General features: G+C 42.5%; 1 protein-coding gene across 1 annotated transcript; it reads right to left on the bottom strand.

The window, feature by feature from the left end:
• Nucleotides 1–5,264: 5,264 nt before the first annotated feature.
• On the bottom strand, nucleotides 5,265–6,467 carry LOC126194949 (mediator of RNA polymerase II transcription subunit 22). Its single transcript, XM_049933336.1, has 3 exons — nucleotides 6,224–6,467; nucleotides 6,039–6,139; nucleotides 5,265–5,953 (listed from the first exon to the last, which is right to left on the bottom strand). The coding sequence occupies exons 1-3, from the start codon at nucleotides 6,324–6,326 to the stop codon at nucleotides 5,735–5,737; spliced, it is 423 nt and encodes a 140-aa protein (XP_049789293.1). The 5' UTR covers nucleotides 6,327–6,467; the 3' UTR covers nucleotides 5,265–5,734.
• Between the last annotated feature and the right edge of the window lie 16,483 nt (nucleotides 6,468–22,950).

Below are 22,950 nucleotides of genomic sequence, written 5' to 3'. Positions count from 1 at the left end.
AAAATGTAGACTGCCAATAGCAAGAAGAGCATTTCCAAAGAACAGAAACTGGTTAACACTGAATACAAATTTATGTTCTTACAGAGTCCTTTCTGAAGGTATTTGGAGTATTGCCTTGTACGGAAGTAAAATGTGGTCAATAGACAGTGTGTACAAGAAGAGGCTACAAGCTTTTGAAACATAGTTCTACAGGACAATGCTGAAGATTATACAGTTATAGCTAATGAGGAGGTACTGAATATAATTTGACATAAAATAAATTTGTAGCACAACTTGAGTAAATGAAGGGATCAATTGATATGTCGTATTCCGAGACACCAAGAAATCATAAATTTAATATTGGTGAAAAGGGGGGGGGGGGGGGGCAAAAATTGTAGAGTAAGACAAACAGATGAATGCAGTAAGCAGGTTCTAATGAAGATAGGTTGCAGTAGATATTCAGTGATGCATACATTAGAGCGTCATGGAGAACTGCTTCAAACCAGTCATTGGACTGAAGACCACAACACATTCCGAAGATGGTGTGTGGTGTTTTTTAATGTAAATACTACATGGATTTTCATGTACACCCAAAACAGCATGTTCTACGGTCTGTCTAAAAATTATCTTTGATAATCAATGTGTAAGTCTGTTGTATTGCCAGCAATAAATTTTACTGAAGTTCCTGCTTACTAATATCGTAAGTATTGCTCTGGAAGTCTGATGATTTTTTTTCTGTTACTTTTTTCTCAATTCGTTGAACATTGATATTGTATCATCTGTATATAAGTAAATTATAATTACTCATTTGTAAAACCCAATGTTTGCTTACATGTATGTGCAGAGTTCTGAAAGGTTTTCCTTTGTCTCTTGTTTTAATGGAGTGTTTTCATAATTTTCCTTTCAGTAGATCTGACTCGTTTCTTGTGCATCTGTACCCTGCTTTTGCTTTACACATAATTTTAATCATTTTCAGTTTTTTGGCTTCAGATATTCTCAACAGATTCCTACTAGTATTTCATTCAACTTTTGTTTTCTGTTACTCCAAAAAGTGCAACTGTTGTGGATTACTTATTTATTACTTGCCAATTTTACATGGAAATCTCTTCACATTACTATACATACAGTTTTGATGGTCTGAAAATTTGGAAACTGATGAAAGCACTACTGATGATTCACCTAAGACTTATACTCCTTTGTAAAATTATTTATTATGAAGTAATTTCCCTTCCACAAACACATCTTCAAAGCAGCCAACAGGAAACAGTAATCTGCTAAAGGTGGCTTCAACAATGAACCCCACAGACGTTAAGTTTGTTCTTGTTTGCAGGCATTATCATAAGTTCCAGCTTAACAACTCTGTGAATTGGGTCAGTGTTGAGTTACATTAATTACTTCTGTCACTTATGGGCCAAATATGGATTTTGTTTCTGTTGATGGCATGGTGGAGTTTATGAGTTATAGCCTACAACTCAACATGAAAGGGACATTGGCTGAGCTGGTAAAATAATCTTTGAGAAGGATCCATGGGCGAACTCAAGTGTTCAGGCCACCAGTGTTAAAAGACGCAAATAAAACAGAAACTTTGAGCCTGAAAACTGAAAAGAAGGGAAAACTAATAGCACCAAAATACTAAAGGTTCAACAAAGAAATCAATGAACATATGATTTAATACCCAATGAAACAGAAATGCAGAATATGTCTGGACAAAACTTTTCATCTAGTAACTGCAGATAAAGAATAGATAATGAAATTGTCATTTACATTAAGAATGAATGAAACTATGAAGTAGAAATTCATGAAAAGGTAACATAAAAACTAAACTAAACCCCATCTGAACAGACTTTGGAACACTTAACAGTACCGACCAACTGCTGTTTCATCCTCAGCCAATAGGCATCAGTGAATGTGGATATGGAGGGGCATGTAATCTGCACAGCACTCAGCAGACCCGGATGGTGGCCCATCCATGTGTTAGCCAAGCCTAACAACGCTGAACTTTGATGGTCGGATGGCAAATGCTATTACCACTGTGGAAAGATCATCGACATTAAAAGTAAATATACAGCTGGTGATTTTGATTTATTCTTGAAAGAACTAGATGTGTTATTAACTTTTTAAACTTCCAAACCGAATGAAGTAATACTCACTGGATAACTGTAACATAATTTTAGAGCATACCTAAGTCAGAGATAAACTCGGGTCCCTTGCTACTTCACATTGTCTAACTCTTATCATAAAATTTCCAACAAGTTATTGCAATCAGCAGCATTGCTAATTGAGAACACATCAACAGTGTAGGTCGTAGTGTAAATTCTTTAGTTAATGGTCTCTCAGATCATAGTGCTCAACTGCCATCATTTAATACCACATTGCTTGTCATTTTTTTAAAATTACAAAACTACAAGAGTTATCTGCTTGTACAGCTTAAAGAGCAGCACAGTAGCTCGTGAAACAGTGAGGTGAGCCAGACACGGATTGAAGCCCTGTGGCAGAATGATGACAGTTAGCCTGGTACAAAGTTAATGTTGTTTTAAAGTAGTTTTCCACACTTTTTTAAGCAAAATGCTGGGCTGATTGCCAAACTCTGCCCCCGAAAATACAATACACTAACAGTAAACATTAGATAATACACAGAAAAAAGAAGAGGAGGAATCCAATAAGTAATTGTGAAATACAGACTCAAGAGATGTATACACCATACTTGGCATTAATAATAATAAAACCCACTAGGGTAGCCGAGAGTGCTCAAGTACTGCTTCCTGGACTCGGGTATGCACACCGGCCCCGGATCGAATCTGCCCGGAAGATTAACGATGAGGGCCAGTATCCCGGCCAGCCTGGATGTGGTTTTCCACATCCTGCTAGGTGAATACCAGACTGGTCCCCACGTTCCGCCTCAGCTACACAACTCACAGACTTTTGAAAACGTTCGTACTCTTTCATGGCTTACATTAGACGCAGACAGCTGGGGTCCACTAATTCTGTCCCAGGGGGCCCGAGGTGGTGACAGGAAGGGCATCTGGCCACCCTCTGTGACTAACACTGCCAACTCCACAGTAACACGGCCAACCCAGCATTGAAGCGGGACAAAGGCCCAAAGAAAATTATGATGAAAGAATAATAATAATAATAACAACAACAAAGAAAATGTAATATTGAAGTAAGACATTAATAATCAATGTTTGGAAGTAGATTAAATGCTCCTAATCCCTATTTTTTCAAAATAATGTTCAACATAATCCGTAAACACTTTGTAGGGAAATCAAGAAGCTTCGATTTCAGAAAGGATGGTCAGCCGGACAGGCTATTTTTATCTTGACAAATGAGATACCAGAATCAATAAAGCAGAAATTATTACCATTGGGAATATTTTGTAACTTAGCGAAGGTTTTTGATTTTGTGGACAATATCCTTACACAAAAGTACAAATATTATGGAACAGTAAAAAAGCACATTTTCAGTGCTACCATGTTCTCAGTAACATGTTATGTGCTTCTAGGATTGACCCTGGTACCAAACTATATAGAAAGTTTTACAAATATTCCTTATTACATGGTGTATGACCATTTTGCCAAGCTGTCCTTCCCTCTAGATCCAAAATTTTAAATATATATGAGATTTTTTTTGTAGACTACAGTTCTACTAATTAAAAACCTAATGATGTATTTCTGTACTTTTATTACAGCAAATAAAACTTTGTATCTCAGTATTAATTTAACTTTGAGTACAAATTTTCTTCTTACTTCTCGTGGAAAACACGTTTTTGGTATCGTGGCTTTGTACAAAATACATGTTGGCTCTTGAAAAGAAGAAAACTGCAACCCAAGACTCCTAATATTGCTGTTTATTAACACAAATAGCACTCTTACTGGTTTCGAGCTGACAGGTTCATCTTCTGATGGCTGTGTATAATATAAATGTGAACATGTGTCTGAAGATGAAACTGTGTATGGAACCGGTAATGGTACTATTTGTGTAAATAAACCACATTATTACCAGTGGCTGGTTGTTGTTTTCTCCTTCACTACAATCAACTTGTAAAAACTTTTTTGTTGGCACTTAGAACCAGTTTCCTGGTATGGCATTTACGACATTCTTAATAAAGTAGGCCTATTCATTTTGTACTTCCTCTCACTTTTTGCAGTGAGCAACAAACGTGGAGAGGTTTGGGGTGGGAGTAGAACATCCTCCTGACGAATGTGTTACACTGTTGGAAGATGGAAATTCTTCTCTTTTTCAAATGATACAATTTGTGTGCTCTTACTGAAAAGGCAGCTACATCAACAGATGGTTGGAGACTAATTGATTATAAATTTTGACATGGTTCAGTAGACACACATCATTGGCAACTTCGAAGAAACCTGTCTCCTCCCAAGCTAACCTAGACTTTTCGCTATGCTACAGATCAGTTTCACTGCACCCCACATTTCTAACATTAATAAGACCCAAAATGAATATTGTCAGTGTTCTGTTCTCTTTCTATTTGGATACGTTTTATGTCATACACCACATAATCATCATCATCATCATCTTACAGGATTAAGGCCAGATCTGGTACTGATACGTTCAGTTACCTCCAATTTAGTGCATCTGTCAAAACCCCACAAGCTATTACAATACTCCATTCAAATAAAGAAGCACAAGAAGTTGATGCTGTTATTTTGAGACTACACAGATGCTGCAACTTTAACTGGAAAATCCACACCCTGACATTACTGAAGTCTCTCTTCACCCACATTTAAAATATGGGCAATTACTTGTACAACCATATTAAAAATAATGCAACTAGTTTATTACACTTATTTCCATTTACTCATGATTTGTGAAGATTTTTTTTTTGGGAGGGGGGGGGGATTTCAACTTACACTGATGTTTTTAATGCTTATTTAGTCATTCTTTCCTCCTCCTCTTGTCCCCCTACGCCCTCTTCCTTTCTCTGTGGGACCCAAGAAATAAGAAATATGAATAGCGTGTGTAGATGTTAGATACTTCGTTCACATCAAGATTTTTTTTAAGTGATGGAACCTTTTTGCTACAAGAGAAAGTTTGTGAATGGTAGGCTACATAGTAACTCAATATGGAACACAGTGTGAAGAAAAGAAGAGTAGCTTACATGTTGGATTCTTTAAGAAGAAATATTGATATTTCTACCATTTATACAGTAAACTATTAATCATGCAGGCAATGCAAATACAAGCTGCGTTATCATTACTTCAAGAACATCCCATTCAATAAACATATTTTGTTCGCTGGATAATTACAACCACTGAACACATCATTCATAAGTTTGTCATTCTTGGTTAATATTTATATAAAAAATACATGTCTCCAAGATAGCAATCAGAAAACTGTAGACTGTGGCAGTAGGTTATGCACAATGCAAAATGTTTGCTCAATGAAGGTGATCTCTTAATCAAATTTTAGGGCAATACATTACACAAAGTAACACTTTTCCACACTCAACAGTAAATTTGTTGATCAAATACGAATAATAAAGAACACTTTGGCTAACTCATACCCATTTTATGGTTTGCAGTTGAACAAAAAGTTGCCACAAGACTTGTGGCAATACTTGAGCCTGATTGTATGATCAGTCACAATTAAAACAAAACACTTCATGCGTCCATATACAAGTATTATCTCATCACAGATAATTCACAGGTACTTCAATGTTAAATGGGTGGAAAAATAACGTTTCTCGAACATCTAAAACGCTCCAGTACAATTACAACACTCACAAGATGGTGTCCAGTCACTTATAAATTGACGAGTAATACTCCTCTTCCAGATCATACAAATCCGCAGCCATGTCATCTCTAAGACTCATTAGTTTCTGATCACATTCTGCTTGCTTCGTTCGGAATAGCTTCGAGTTTTGTGTGATGGCCTCATTAACCGAGGGAAAATCGTTTAATATTAAATACTGTTTGATATCAGACACCAACTTCATCAAAGATTCACCTGCGCGAACCTAAAATGAAACCAACAAAATGTAATATAATTACAGCGTATGTGCTGATATCTCGAGGTATCGGACGTAATAACTGTAAACTCACAATATTAGCAGCACGAACATGCATTTCAAATGTGTCTTGTTCGCTCTGTGTCATCTTCGACAGCTGCGTATCACTCTCCGCCTTCGACAATCTGATTATTTCTGCAAGCATCAAAGCAAAATAATCATCAGTTCATGTCCGTACAATACCATCTACAACGCGAAGAAAACTATGACGTTAATTACCATCAAAATTTTCCAGCATAGACTTAACATCATCCCTCAGCCTTGTCGTGTACGATTTTAGCAACGCTTCCTTGCTTTGTGGCAAGGACCTTGCATGTGCCATCTTACCCGATACCACTTTACTTTTGCACTACGACGGAGGCAAAAACACTGTCGCAACACTACAGCACAATTTGAACACACACGAATTCATCAGCTGTTCCTCCTTTCCACCAAGCAAAACACCAGCACTCATGCTGTTTTGTTTTGTATGGCGCAGTGTCACCAACTTAAACTGGGATGTAGTGCGCGCTTGATGCAGCATGGCCAACGGAATTTGAAATCTTGCAGAATCTGCACAATTATGAACTTTACGAAATCTCCAGATTGGAGGTAAATTGCTGAAATATGTATGCCCAAATCAGATCTGCGGAGACAAATTGTAGCAAGTAGACAGGAGATCGCCGCTAATGTGGCTGTCTGATTGGCATAGTGTTTCTCATTTTTAAACCGACTTCATTGAACAGAAATTTTGAACTCTGCATAACCGACGGTAACAGTCGACAGTTTTCAGAAAGTTTTTATATAAATTTTAGCAAAAAGTGATTAGCTTATGAACAGTGTGTTCAGTGGCTTATGAACAGTGTGTTCAGTGGTTGTAATTATCGATTGACCAAAAGTTGTCTCTTGAATGAGATGTTCATGGTGAATAACTACTTTTTTACCTCAATCGGTGAGGTGCGCGAATTGTTTTGGACCCTACGACAAACTGGGAAATTAATTTAAAAAAATGTTGATGTGGTTCCGAACAAGAGTTACACAACAGAGGGGCATCTGTCGAGAGGCCAGATAGGCGTGTGGTTCCTGAAGAGGGGCAGCAGCCTTTTCTGTAGTTGCAGGGGCAGCAATCTGGATGATTAACTGATTTCTCCTTGTAACATCAACCAAAATGGCCTTGCTGTGCTGGTACTGCGAACGACTGAAAGCAAAGGAAAACTACAGCCATAATTTTTGCTGAGGGCATGCAGCTCAACTGTATGGTTAAATTATGATGACTTTCTATTGAGTAAAATATTCTGGACGAAGAATAGTCTCCCATTCGGATCTCCGGGCAGGGACTATGCAGGAGGACGTTTCATCAGGAGAAATAAAACAGGCGTTCTATAGATCAGAGCGTGTAATGTCAGATCCCTTAATCAGGCAGGTAGGTTAGAAAACAGAAAAAGGGAAGTGGATAGGTTAAAGTTAGACATTGTGGGAATTAGTGATGTTCGGTGGCAGGAGGAACAGGACTTCTGGACAGGTGAATATAGGGATATAAATACAAAATCAAGTAGGAGTAATGAATGAGTAGGTTTAATAATGAGCAAAAAAATAGGAATGTGCATAAGTTACTATGAACAGCACAGTGAATGCATTATTGTAGCCAAAATAAACATGAAGCCCACACCCGCCATAGCAGTATGAGTCTGTCTGCCAACTAGCTCCGCAAATGAGGAGGAGGTTGAGGAAATGTTTGATGAGATAAAAGAAATTCAAATAGTTAAGAGATACGAGAATTTAATAGTCATAGGGGACTGGAATTCGATAGAGAAAAAGGAAGAGAAGGAAAAGTAGTAGGGGAAAGGAACGAAAGAGGAAGCCGCCTGGTAGAATTTTGCACACAGCATAATTTAATCATAGCTAACACTTGGTTTAAGAAGCATGAGAGAAGGTTGTATACTTGGAAGAGACATGGTGACACTGGAAGGTTTCAGATTGACTATATAATGCTTAGACAGAGATTCAGGAACCAGGTTTTAAACTGTAAGACATTTCCAGGAGCAGTTGTTGACTCTGACCACGATTTATTTGTTATTAAATGCAGATTAAAACTGAAGAAACTGCAAAACGTCAGGAATTTAAGGAGATGGGATCTGGATAAACTGAAAGAACCAGAGGTTGTAGAGGGCTTCGGAAGGATCATTAGGAAACGATTAACAAGAACAAGGGAAAGAAATACAGTAGAAGAAGAACAGGTAGCTTTGAGAGATGAAATAGTGAAGGCAGCAGAGGATCAAGTAGGTAAAAAGGCGAGGGCTAGTAGGAATCCTTGGGTAATAGAAGAAATATTGAATTTAATCTATGAAAGGAGAAAATATTAAAACGCAATAAATTTAGCAGGCGAAAGGGAATACAAATATCTAAAAAATGAGATCGACAGGAAGTGCAAAATGGCTAAGCAGGAATGACTAGAGGACAAATGTAGGATGTAGAAGTGGTAAGACAGATACTGTCTACAGGAAAATTAAAGTGGTGTTTGGAGAACAGAGAAACATCTGTATGAATATCAAGATCTCAGATTGAAAATCAGTCCTAAGCAAATAACAGAAAGCACAAAGGTGGAATGAGTATATAGATGGTCTATACAAGGGGGATTTACTTGAGGGCAATATTATGGAAATGGAAGAGGACATAGAGGAAGATGAGAACGGAGATATGATACTGCATGAGGAGTTTACGGAGCACTGAAAGACTTAAGTCAAAACAAGGCCCTGGGAGTAGACAATATTCCATTAGAGCTACTGATTACCTTGGGAGAGCCAGCCATGCAAAACTCTTCCATCTGGTGAGCAACATCTATATCCCAGGTGAAATACGCACAGACTTCAAGAAGAATATAATAATCCCAATTCCAAAGAAAGCAGGTGCTGACAGGTGTGAAAATTACTGAACTGCCAGTTTAGTAAGTCACGGGTGCAAAATATTATCACAAATTCTTTACAGATGAATGGAAAAACTGGTAGAAGCCGACGTTGGGGAATATCAGTTTGGATTTCGGAGAAATCTAGGAACACGCGAGGCAACAATGACCCCATGATTTCTCATAGGAGATAGGTTAAGGAAAGGTAAACCTACGTTTATAGAATTTGTAGACTTAGAGAAAGGTTTTGACAATGTTGACTGGAATACTGTCTTTCAAATTCTAAAGGTGCCAGGGGTAAAATACAGGGAGCGAAAGGCTATTTACAATTTGTACAGAAACCAGATGGCAGTTATAAGAGTTGAGAGACAAAAAAGGAAAGCCATGGCTGAGGAAGGAGTGAGACAGGGTTGAATCCTGTCCCTGATGTTATTCAATCTGTGTATTGAGTGAGCAGTAAAGGAAACAAAAGAGAAACTTGGAGATGGAGAGGGAAAATAAATAAAAACTTTGAGGTTTGCTGATTACGTTGCAATTCTGTCAGAGACAGTAAAGAACTTGGAAGAGCAGTTAAATGGAATGGACAGAATCTTGAAAGGAGGGTATAACATGAACATCAACAAAAGCGAAACGAGGATAATAGAATGTAGTCGAATTAAATTAGGAAATGAGACACTTAAAGTAGTAAATGAGTTTTGCTATTTGGAGAGCAAAACAACTGATGATGTTCGAAGTAGGGAGGATATAAAATGTAAACTGGCAATGGCAAGGAAATTTTTTCTGAAGAAGAGAAATTTGTTGACATCAAGTATAGATTTAAGTGTTAGGAAGTCCTTTCTGAATTCTGAATATTAAATGGGTAGATCACATAACTAATGAGGAGGTGCTGAGTAGAATTGGGAAGAAGAAAAATTTGTGATACAGCCTGACTAAAGGAAGGGATCGGTTGGTAAGACACATTCTGAGGCATTTAGTACTGGGGGGAAGCGGGGGGGGGGGGTTAAAATCGTAGAGGGAGACCAAGAGATGAATACACTAAACAGATTCAGAAGGATGTAGGTTGCAGTAGGTACTGGGAGATGAAGAAGCTTGCACAGGATAGAGTAGCATGGAGAGCTACATCAAACCAGTCTCTGGACTGAAGACCACAACAACAAGAGTTAACTAAAGGTAAACCGTACAGTTCACTGTCAAAATATTAGCGACTCCTGTAATTTATGAAAATATATGGATATCTAAAATAACTTCTTCCTCTTACCAGGAATTGCGAAATCGTTGGCAGCCGTTCATGAGGTGGAATTACTCTTCTCATACATGTATTTTGCCCTATATATGAAGGGCTACGAATGTAAATAGGTATATGTCTCTACATGCATTCGTAAATAATTTTGCCAGTCGTTGGGTTCGTTGTTTAACTTGTGAAGTAAATTATTATCGGATAACTTATGTTCGCCTGAGGAACCACTGTCTGGTCCATTTAGATAGTTCATTCCGCCTTCTTTGCTTGACTTTTCATACACAACAATTCTATTATACTTTTACAAATACCAACTTTCCTATTATATCTTTTTCGATTATTTGGCAGGAAACCTCGTGAAGGTGAAGGAGAGGCATTTGATGAACTGGATGAGATGGAGTACGTTCAAGTAGCACTCATTTTTGATGACAGCGTGAATGAATGCCAACATAAGATGCCACTTCATTAGCGATGTTCTGCCCATACACTTAATCTGATAGCAGTAAAAATAAACAGGAATTCTCTACTTTATAAATGAATTGTTTCCTGCCAACAGTCTCATAGCGTGTTCATGCTTATATCTATATTCATTGTAGGACAATCAAGAAGCAGAGGACAATCCTCATTTTAAGAAGATATCGAGACCAACGTTTGCATATTTCCAAGCTTTATGGAATAGACAAAGGAGTACTGTGATTGCTGATTCCATCCTCATGACGATTCATAAGTTGCTTATGATGCCTGCTGCTACAGGATGGAATGGACCAGACAACAGTACTAAATATCTGGTGTCTGCAGTAGAAAAGAACAGCCTAGATGCAGTAGATGTCCTCATGAACAGGACAGGGCTAGTATACGTTCGACCGATAGATGTGGCATTTCTGAGTTAATATATTGCCGCAAGCTTTAAATATTTTGCAATTACTGTGGTGTCACCGCCAGACACCACACTTGCTAGGTGGTAGCTTAAATCGGCCGCGGTCCATTAGTACATGTCGGACCCGCGTGTCGCCACTGTTAGGATCGCAGACCGAGCGCCACCACAAGGCAGGTCTCGAGAGACGTACTAGCACTCGCCCCAGTTGTACGACGACTTTGCTAGCGACTACATTGACGAAGCCTTTCTCTCATTTGCCGAGAGACAGTTAGAATAGCCTTCAGCTAAGTCCATGGCTACGACCTAGCAAGGCGCCATTAGTTACTTCATGAATCTTAAGAGTCTCACTTGTATCATCAAGAATGCTGTATACCAAAGGACGATATAAAAGTTAAGTGTTCTAGTAGCTATGTTCTTTTCTTTATCACATTCATTACGAATCCTGTTCCAGACTTCGCGCCAGTCGGCGTGAGTTGACGCGTGCCCTTTCGGCTACTTCACTGTGGACTGGCTGCCTTGTCAGTCCACTACATTGGCGACGAGTCTCAAAAGGGACTTTAGCGTTCGTATTGTCTTAATTTGCTTGTGTCATGGCTTCGCCACATTCTCCAGATGTACTGTCCGAATTTTATCGCTTGCAGAATCAGCAGACGCAGGCCTTATTGGATGCCCTTGGACAGCTCGTCCAGGGTCAACGTGCGCTGCAAAACGATGCGGCCGCCGCCGCTTCATCGCTATCGCAGCCACACCATGCTGTTGCACCTCAATTTAGGCCCTATGAGGCGGCCAACGAGACGTGGCCGGAATGGTCAACGACAATTTGGATTTCATCTCGCCGCCTACAGAATTCAAGGTAATGAGCGGCAGCCGTTTTTGCTTTCGTGTGTAGGTGTGTCCACCTACCGTGTGATAGTGAAATTATTTCCCCGCCGCGACGTAGCAACTCTGTCCTACGAGGAAATTTTGTCGGCGTTAGATGCCTATTTCAAAGAAACAGTTAATGTAGTTGCAAAACGGTATACGTTCTTCCGTACAAAACATACGGCCGGTCAAACTAATCGGGAGTGGGTTGTAACTTTGCAAGGACTTACTAGGGAGTGTGCATTTGAATGTGACTGTGGACTCCCTTATTCAGATACTATGGTGCGTGATGCAATAGCGCAGAACGTTTCTGATGTTCGCATAAGGGAACAGATTTTGAAACTAGTTAATCCCTCCCTTCAACAAGTGATAGACATATTGGATAGGCAAGACACACTTGACTTTGCTCAGGAATCATTTGCAACTTCGCCGGCCGTGTGTCACATTAACCGGCCCGCCGGGCCCGCTGCATGGAACGCTAACCTGCCCTTGCGCACGTCCGCGCAGCCACGTGTCCCGCACAAGCAAGCAAATGCAGTGAAATCATGCCCGCGGTGTGCAACTAGACATTCGCGTGAGAATTGCCCGTCACGCCAAGCTATTTGCTTTTTCTGTAATAAGAAAGGGCATGTTCAAAGTGTTTGCCAGAAAAAGCTCAGATCAGACAATCACAACCATTCCAGGCCCTTTGCTTCGCGCCGGAATCGAATCAAGGACACACAGGCTCGGGAACCTTCGCCCATGGACATTCATGTAGTTAGTGCCACTCCGCCCAATGTTCCTCTCGCTAACAGTGACTGTGTTCGTCCCACGAAAAGTGTGCGTCGCCGTCGACGCAACTCCCGTCACGTCGCACGTGATTCTGTACCAGTGTCTATTCAAGTTGCACATAACAGTCGCTCTTGTCGTCAGCAGGACAATAAACTTTTTGTAGGTTTGGACTTTGCCGGACAAGTGATGCCGTTCCAGCTCGATACCGGAGCTGCAGTTTCATTGCTCAATCACGCCACGTACAAACAACTGGGCGCACCTCCGTTGCGTGCCGCAAATGTTCAGCTCACGAGTTATTCCGGACAAGCTATCCCTGTGTTAGGACAGTGCACTCTTCTTGCTACGTACAAGGAACAAACAAAACTTGTGTCTTTTTACGTTCTTCGTTCATCTTCGGCAGTGAACTTGTTTGGGTTAGATTTATTTCAGTTGTTTAACTTGTCTATAGTCAATCAGGTCCTATCAGTGCATCAGACTGTGCCTTCAGCCAGTGTTTCTAGTCTTTGTGAGGAATTTGCCGACATTTTTGCACCGGGCCTTGGTTGCGCTAAGAACTATGAAGCACATTTGGAACTGAAAGTGAACGCGCAACCGAAATTTTTCAGGGCGCGCAATGTTCCCCGCGCATTGCGTTATGAGGTCGCCAACCGCTACGATATCTTGTATCGGTCCACTGCTAAGCACGGAAACGCCGATGCGTTGTCCCGTTTGCCTGTTGCTGCGGATAAAGCATTCGATTCTTCCAAACTTGCTTGCATGTTCATTGACTCGGAAACCGATGACGTGGTCGAATCGTTTCCGATTGATTTTCGTCGTGTAGCTACAGCCACAGCTGCTGACCCTGTCCTTGCTACTGTTTTGCGTTTTGTTGCTACACAATGGCCCTTGTCAAAGTCACGGATCGAGGATCCGTTGGTTCGCCGATTTTTTGCTCACAAGGAGAGACTTTTTGTACGATGTGGTGTTTTGTTGTTGCGTTCTGATAATGATCAGTCTAGGGTCGCGGTCCCGCGTTCGTTACAGTCCTCTGTCTTACGGCTTCTCCACCAAGGACATTGGGGTATAGTGCGCACGAAACAACTTGCTCGTCAGCACTGTACTTGGTTCGGAATCGGTGCTGCGATTACGACTATGTGCTCTTCTTGCATGGCGTGTGCTGAACAACAATCCGCACCGCCGCATGGCCGAAAGCCACTTCCCCTTGGCAACGCTTGCACATCGATTTTGCTGGTCCATTCTGGAATGCTCGATGGTTGGTTGTGGTCGATTCTTTCAGTAATTTTCCTTTTGTTGTCCGGATGCCTTCCACGAAGTCATCTGCCACCATCCAAGCGTTATCTGCTATTTTTTGCATTGAAGGTCTTCCGCAGACTATTGTTTCCGACAATGGCCCACAATTCATGTCCGCCGAATTTCAGTCATTCTGCAAGGCCAATGGTATTCAACATCTGACATCCGCGCCGTTTTCGCCTCAGTCAAACGGTGCCGCTGAACGATTGGTCCGGACTTTCAAGTCACAGATGTTGAAGTTGAAAGAGTCGCATTCTCGGGAGGACGCGTTATTGCTCTTTTTGTCCTCGTATCACTCTCAGCCCCGCGATGGTCGCTCGCCGGCTGAGTTGCTCCTCGGTCGTCCTCATCGAACCTTGATGTCTTTGCTGCATCCGCCGCATCAGGTTCCTGTGCAGCGGCAGACTCCTGCTTTTGCTCCTGGCGACGTTGTCTTTTATCGCACCTATCTAGGTTCACGGCGTTGGCTCGCAGGGCGCATTCTTCGCTGCCTCGGCCGCGCGATGTATTTGGTTTTGGGGGCCTCTGGTGAGGTGCGTCGGCATCTCAATCAGCTGCGCCTCTGTCGTCGCCCGGGTTCTGCCGCTCCCCGTCTGCTTTCAGCGACGGTGCCGTCCGGTCAGCGCCCTGGGGACCCATCTACTGGCTCGCCTCATCCACAGGTGTTACCGACGATGCCTTCCCTATTGCCTCATGGCGACATGCCGCCGCCGCCGCCGCCGCCGCCGCCTGTTCTCCCGCCGGCGCCGCCCGCAGTGGACGCTTCTCTGCAGCCGCCCAGCGCCTTCCTGGGTCACGCGCCGCCGATCGCTTCCCGTGACCAGCTGTACTCCGCCATGGAACTCTTGCCCGCTCCGGACCAGATGTCGTCTTCGCCCGTCGGGTGCCCCGACCACATGGAGGTCGACCCTTCGGCCCCTCCTGTCTCATTACGGGCGCATACACCGCATGTTGACGTGCACCCTGGACTAGGTTTTCAGGCGTTTCCTAGCTCCCCTCGGACCGAATGGCAGGGTGCGGGTGGCACAGCCTCGCCTGTTGTTAGGCTCCCCACCTCATCGCATACGTCAACATGGGGTCCTCCACACGGCGGGCGGACGCCTTATCACACGACCGTCCGCCGATTTGCGGGGGAGGAATGTGGTGTCACCGCCAGACACCACACTTGCTAGGTGGTAGCTTAAATCGGCCGCGGTCCATTAGTACATGTCGGACCCGCGTGTCGCCACTGTTAGGATCGCAGACCGAGCGCCACCACAAGGCAGGTCTCGAGAGATGTACTAGCACTCGCCCCAGTTGTACGACGACTTTGCTAGCGACTACACTGACGAAGCCTTTCTCTCATTTGCCGAGAGACAGTTAGAATAGCCTTCAGCTAAGTCCATGGCTACGACCTAGCAAGGCGCCATTAGTTACTTCATGAATCTTAAGAGTCTCACTTGTATCATCAAGAATGCTGTATACCAAAGGACGATATAAAAGTTAAGTGTTCTAGTAGCTACGTTCTTTTCTTTATCACATTCATTACGAATCCTGTTCCAGACTTCGCGCCAGTCGGCGTGAGTTGACGCGTGCTCTTTCGGCTACTTCACTGTGGACTGGCTGCCTTGTCAGTCCACTACAATTACAATATAAAACATTCACAAGTTGAACGTTAGTATATTATGGGGTTACTGAACTTGATTGTGTTAATTTTTGTTTCAGGCTATGAAAATGGCTCTGAACATTTTCAAGCCGACAATAATATGTGCAAGAAGGTGAGTAAGTAGCGTTCTGGCGTGATTTTCTGGCACGCTGATGTCATCGATGTGTCATGGGATATCCCCATCCACATCTACATTTACATGGTTACCCTGCAATTCACACTTAAGTGCCTGGCAGTGTTCATCGAACCATTTTCATACTATATACTTCTCTACCATTCCACTCTCGAATGGCGCGTGGGAAAAAGGAACACCTAAATCTTCCCGTTCGAGCTCTGATTTCTCTTATTTTATTATACTGATCATTTCTCCCTACGTAGGTGGGTGTCAATAAAATATTTTCGCATTCGTTAGAGAAAGTTGGTGATTGAAATTTCGTAAATAGATCTCGCCGCAAGGAAAACCACCTTTGTTTCAGTGACTGCCACCCCAACTCGCGTATCGTATCAGTGACACTCACCCCTATTGCTCGATAACACGAAACGGGCTGCTCTTCTTTGCACTTTTGCGATGCCCTCCGTTAATCCTACCTGGTAAGGATCCCACACCGTGCAGCAATATTCCAGCAGAGGACGGACAAGTGCAATGTTGGCTGTCTCTTTAGTGGGTTTATGGCATCTTCTAAGTGTTCTGCCAACAAAGGGCAGTCTTTATTTCGCCTTCCCCACAATATTATCTACGTGGTCTTTCCAATTTAAGTTGCTCGTAATTTTAATTCCTAGGTATTTAGTCGAATTGCCAGCCCTTAGATTTGTGCGTTTTATCGTATACTCAAAATTTATTTGATTTCTTTTAGTACCCATACGGATGACCTGACACTTTTCTTTGTTTAGTGCTAATTTCCACTTTTCGCACCGTACAGAAATTCACTCTAGATTATTTTGTAATTGGAATTGATTGTCTGATGATTTTACTAGATGGTAAATTACTGTGTCTAACCGTTTCCAGTCACTAATCGGTACATCTGGACCAGAGGATCCAGTCCATTCCATGTAAACACAACCCACACCATTACGGAACTAGCCTGCACTGTGCCTTGTTGACAACTTTGGTCTGCGCCACACTCGAACGGTGCCATCAGCTCTTACCAACTGAAATCAGGACTCATCTGACCAGACCACTGTTTTCCAGTTGTCTAGGTTCCACCCAATATGTTCACTAGCCCAAGAGAGGCTCTGCAGGAACGTCATACTGTTAACAAAGGCACTTGCGTCGGTCGCCTGCTGCTGTAGCCCATTAGCGCCATATTTCAACTCACTGCCCTAACGGATACGTCCTTCGTACATCCCACATTGATTTCTGTGGTTATCTCATCCTGTGTTGTTGTCCGTTAGCTCTGACAACTCTAAACAAATGCCGCTGCTCTTGGTCGTCAAGTGAAGGCCATCGGCCACTGCATTGTCCTTAGTGAGAGGTAACGCCTGGAATTTCGTATTCTCAGCACACTTCTGACGCTGTGGATCTCGGAATTTTGTGTTCTTTAACAAATTCGGAAATGAAATGTCCCATGCATCTAGCTCCATCTACCATTCGGCATTCAAAATCTGTTAATTCCCTCGTGCAGCCATAATCACGTTGGAAAAGTTTCCACATGAATCACATGAATACAAACGACAGTTCCACCGATGCACTGCCATTTTATACCTTTTGTACTCCATATTATATCCATCTGTATATGTGCATATCGCGTCGGCCGTTGTGGCCGAGCGGTTCTAGGCGCTTCAGTCTGGAACCGCGCGACCGCTACGGTCGCAGGATCGAATCCTGCCTCGGGCATGGATGTGTGTGATGTCCTTAGGTTAGTTAGGTTTAAGTAGCTCTAAGTTCTAGGGGACTGATGACCTCAGATGTTAAGTCCCTATAGTGCTCAGAGCCATTTGAACCATTTTTTGTGCATATCGCTGTCCAATGACTTTTGTCACTCCAGTGTATAGTAAAAGTGAACATCTGCGCCTTGGTGTCTCTTTGTATAATTTTAAACAAGTGTTACAAAATAATCTGATTCACAAATTCTCTGGTGTCGAAAGATGTGAGAAGAAATTCGCAATTCCGAAATGGCGGAAAAAACTAAGAAGCACAGAAACATGCTTGGAAGAATACTACTTTTCCATCTATTGTGTATTGCGGAAACTCTGGCAGCCACATCTTATACATCTCGACTTTAACATCAAAAAAGAAAAATATTGCCTAATGTTCTGCAAAATCATATTTATTGGGTCACAAAGCAGCTTTCATCATTTTACGCCATCTTCAGGTGACAACGGCATGTCGCAAACACAGATAAACATGATGTTACTATTTGTACAGAAGACAGAAAATTTACAAGGAAAAACATTATATTTTTGTCACATTGCAATGATTATATTAACTAAAGAAGGGAGGCAACGATATTTTTATGTGGAGGTACATTTAACATCAGATGAGAAATAAGGCGAATTTATTATTGGAATCTAGTGGTTGTAACGAAAACTTAATTTAACATAGTGGAAGAGGAAAATTTAGTCCGATCATTTAATGCTAGGTTGGCGTTCTGTGTCATGTGTTTGTTGAATTCCCATGTTTCCAGTAGGATCAGATTTCTGCGTTTTTTGACGTTATACATCACGTGAATGGTTTTCTGCTAAAAGAGGTTCAGCAAAGGTTGAATCTTTCTTTCCTAATGTCCAGTTTCTCTCAAGTTCACGTAGCCTAATTGTCAAGTTCCACCTGACTGGCGATACCCACTTTAACATACTGTGTGCAAGTTATTTTATGTACACCACTTTGTGCCAAAGGTTATAGTTTGTCTTTACTACTGAATAAAATTTTTTGATATGCTTTTAATTTGTAAAATGCAGGTCTGTAGTCGCAAGATCTTAGCTTTTTTGCCAGATTGTCTGAATTGTTGCCAGTTTATGGAATTGTGCACCAGGCTCTGCAACTACTGAGTGATTGCTGTTGGCCAGGGGTTGGGTTGTTTGGGGGAAGAGACCAAACTGCGAGGTCATCGGTCTCATCGGATTAGGAAAGGACGGGGAAGGAAGGCGGCCGTGTCCTTTCGAAGGAATCATCCCGGCATTTGCCTGGAGTCATTTAGGGAAATCTCGGAAAACCTAAATCAGGATGACCGGACGCGGGATTGAACCGTCGTCCTCCCGAATGCGAGTCCAGTGTGCTAACCACTGCGCCACCTCGTTCCGTCCAGCGTAAAGAATTGGTGTAATTATACACATTTTCTTTTTTCGTAGTATGTTATATGTCAGGGCAGAGCTGTAAAGCACTGATGGAAGCGATATGTTTGATGGTCTGCTTGAAAGTTCCATTTGATGGTGCATAACTTCATATCTTTTCCGTTATCTGAATCAGCCTTTCAGACAGACCTGCAGACCATACACGTGGGGCATGGGATCATGACAGGGAGGGGGTAGGGACGCAGAAGGTGCAGGAGGCTCTGCGATGTGGGAGCCGCATGTGTGGGAAGGGGGGGGGGGAGAGGGGGGCATAGAGGCGCGAGGAGCTTGAGGGATGAAGCATGGGGGTGGCCTTCACAGGGCAGTGATACGATGATGTCGTGGTCGTGATGCAATAGTCTGGATACAATGATATCAGAATTCCAGAAATGATGTCAGTAAAATATACCAAGTACATTTGCCCAAGCACTGGATATGATTGTCCGCGATTTCAGGAATGCTGATGCTGATGTCAGCGACTTCCAAGAATGATGATTTTGCTGCCCCTGAACACACAATGACCCCCTATTTCTGTTGCCTTACAGCGGGCACCATCTTGACATACACCTGAAGTAGTTTAGATAAACAACAGAAAATCTAAATCAGGATGGTTGGATGAAGTTTGGAGCCTCCCCCTTCCAAATACAAGGCGATTGTGTTTAAAACAGTGCTGCCTCATCCTTTCTATCCCTGGCATATAGTATTGTTTTACAGATAATTTATTATAAGTCATTTAACAATATGAAAGGCTAATGCTACATTGTTCATCAATTTCTCATACCCAGTGACTGCAAACACTACAGAAACAACTCAAAGATTGCTTCATAACACTACACACACTTTGCACACATTGTTTCATAACACCACACACACTGTCAAGTGACGCAGGACCGTTATTGTGTATGGAAGCTTTCCACTTGCTAGTGTGAACAACTGAGTCAGCGTCCCTCTATGATGTGTGAGATGGCGAGCTAGAGTATAAGGTGTTAGTGTTGTATATTGCACTGCTCTGGAAGTAAGTTTTTCCAGAAAAACAAAGAAATACAGTACGAAAGTTGTTGATTTTTGCTTTTGGACCATCTAGTTAGAACTGCAAGGAACCTTCAGTGACCTGGAACATGTGCATATTTTAGTTTGTACTATTTAGTTTACATTTTGGGACAATGTATGTAAAGTTACAAACAGTTTTGGTGGTTGGCTTTTCTATGACATGGTAATAATTAAAAATTCTACTTACAGGTTCTGTGAATGATGACAGATCGTGGAATATTGATTCTTCAGGCCCTGTAGCTCCAAAGAAGTTCCGATAGTTGGCGGCACTGCACGTAGTCTTCAAAATGGCGTCTGTAACGGGGGTGCGTTCCGGCCACAGAACCATCATTGAGTTTCTTTTAGCGGAAAACCAGAGCATCACAGATATCCATAGGCACCTGCAGAATTTATAGAGAAAACTGGCAGTGAATAAAAGCGTGAGTCGTTGGGCAATGCGTCTGTCATCATCGTGACGTGCTTGCATAAACCTGTCTGATCTCCAGTGTGCCGGCCTGCTGCACACAGCTGTGTTTCCTGCAAAGTTGGAACTTGCAGATACTCTCATTCGAGGTGACTGACGTATTCTATCAAACACCCCGTTGCTCAACTGGATGTCTCTGTTGCGAGTGCTGACACGCTAGCCCACCAATTGGGGTACAAAAAAAAAAAAAAATGGGTCAAATGGCTCTGAGCACTATGGGACTCAACTGCTGTGGTCATTAGTCCCCTAGAACTTAGAACTACTTAAACCTAACTAACCTAAGGACATCACAAACATCCATGCCCGAGGCAGGATTCGAACCTGCGACCGTAGCAGTCGCACGGTTCCGGACTGCGCGCCTAGAACCGCGAGACCACCGCGGCCGGCAATTGGGGTACACAAAGGGGAGTGCCCTCTGGGTTTGTCACTGCCTCGTCCACCCTGCAGCCCGAATCTCGCACTTTCCGACTTACATCTGTTTGGCCCAGTGAAGGGTGCACACTGCAGGAAGCCGTACGTCGATGATGGGGAGGTTATTAACACAGCTAGACGTTGGATCCGACGTCGACAAGTAGAGTTATACCACGTGGGTATACAGGCCCTCCCAGGAAGATGGCGACTGGCGTCGCTTTGAAGAAAGACTATGTTGAAAAATAGGGTTTTGTAGCCAAAAGAGTGGGGGATAATACGGTGTATTTTAGTCCTGAATAAAACCAACATGTTTTTCAGAAGAAAATGTGATGCATTAGTTATTGAACGTTCCTCACACATTAGATAACGAGAGAGTGACCGAGCCAGGAAGACCACTCAGGCAAATACACAGGGTGGTCCATTGATAGTGACCGGGCCAAATATCTCACGAAATAAGCGTCAATCGAAAAAACTACAAAGAACGAAACTCGTCTACCTTGAAGGGGGAAACGAGATGGCGCTATGGTTGGCCCTCTAGATGGCGCTGCCATAGGTCAAACGGATATCAACTGCGTTTTTTAAATGGGACCCTCCATTTTTATTACATATTCGTGTAGTACGTAAAGAAATATGAATGTTTCAATTGGACCATTTTTTTCGCTTTGTGATAGACGGCGCTGTAATAGCCACAAACCTATAAGTACGTGGTATTACGTAACATTCCACCAGTGCGGACGGTATTTGCTTTGTGATACATTACCCGTATTAAAATGGACCGTTTACCAATCGCGGAAAAGGTCGATATCGTGTTGATGTATGGCTATTGTGATCAAAATACCTAACGGGCGTGTGCTATGTATGCTGCTCGGTATCCTGCAAGTGTCCGGACCGTTCGCCGGATAGTTACGTTATTTAAGGAAACAGGAAGTGCTCAGCCACATGTGAAACGTCAACCACGCCCTGCAACAAATGATGATGCCCAAGTAGGTGTTTTAGCTGCTGTCGCGGCTAATCCGCATATCAGTAGCAGACAAATTGCGCGAGAATCGGGAATCTCAAAAACGTCGGTGTTGAGAATGCTACAGCAACATCGATTGCACCTATACCATATTTCTATGCACCAGGAATTGCATGGCGACGACTTTGAACGTTGTGTACAGTTCTACCACTGGGCACAAGAGAAGTTATGGGACGATGACAGATTTTTCACGCGTTCTATTTAGCGACGAAGCGTCATTCAACAACAGTTGTAACGTAAACCGGCATAATATGCACTATTGGGCAACGGAAAATCCACGATGGCTACGACAAGTCGAATATCAGCGACCTTGGTGGGTTAATGTATGTTGCGGCATTATGTGAGGAAGGATAACTGGCCCCCATTTTATCGATGCCAATCTAAATGGTGCAATGTATGCTGATTTCCTACGCAATGTTCTACCGATGTTACTACAAGATGTTTCACTGCATGACAGAATGGAAATGTACTTCCAACATGATGGATGTCCGGCACATAGCTCGCGTGCGGTTGAAGCGGTATTGAATAGCACACCGGACCTGACGTTCCCGGATTTCTTTCTGAGGGGAAAGTTGAAGGATATTTGCTATCGTGATCCACCGACAACGCCTGACAACATGAGTCAGCGCATTGTCAATGCTGGTGAGAACATTACGGAAGGCGAACTACTCGCTGTTAAGAGGAATGTCGTTACACGTATTTCCAAATGCATTGATGTTGACGAACATCATTTTGAGCATTTCTTGGATTAATGTGGTATTTACAGGTAATCACGCTGTAACAGCATTCGTTCTCAGAAATGATAAGTTAGAAAGGTACATGTATCACATTGGAACAACCGAAATAAAATGTTCAAACGTACCTACGTTCTGTATTTTAATTTAAAAAACCTACCTGTTACCAACTGTTCGTCTAAAATTGTGAGCCATATGTTTGTTACTATTACAGCGCCATCTATCACAAAGCGAAAAAAGTGGTCCAACTAAAACATTCATACTTCTTTACGTACTACACGAATATGTAACAAAAAATTGGAGTTCCTATTTAAAAAAAAAACGCAGTTGATATCCGTTTGATCTATGGCAGCGCCATCTAGCGGGCCAACCGTAGCGCCAACCGTAGCGCCATCTGGTTTTCCCCTTCAAGCTAGACGAGTTTCGTTCTTTGTAGTTTTT

Source organism: Schistocerca nitens, chromosome 7, assembly GCF_023898315.1.
Source record: "Schistocerca nitens isolate TAMUIC-IGC-003100 chromosome 7, iqSchNite1.1, whole genome shotgun sequence".
NCBI lineage: Eukaryota > Metazoa > Arthropoda > Insecta > Orthoptera > Acrididae > Schistocerca > Schistocerca nitens.
This window is presented reverse-complemented; position numbering and strand designations above follow the sequence as displayed.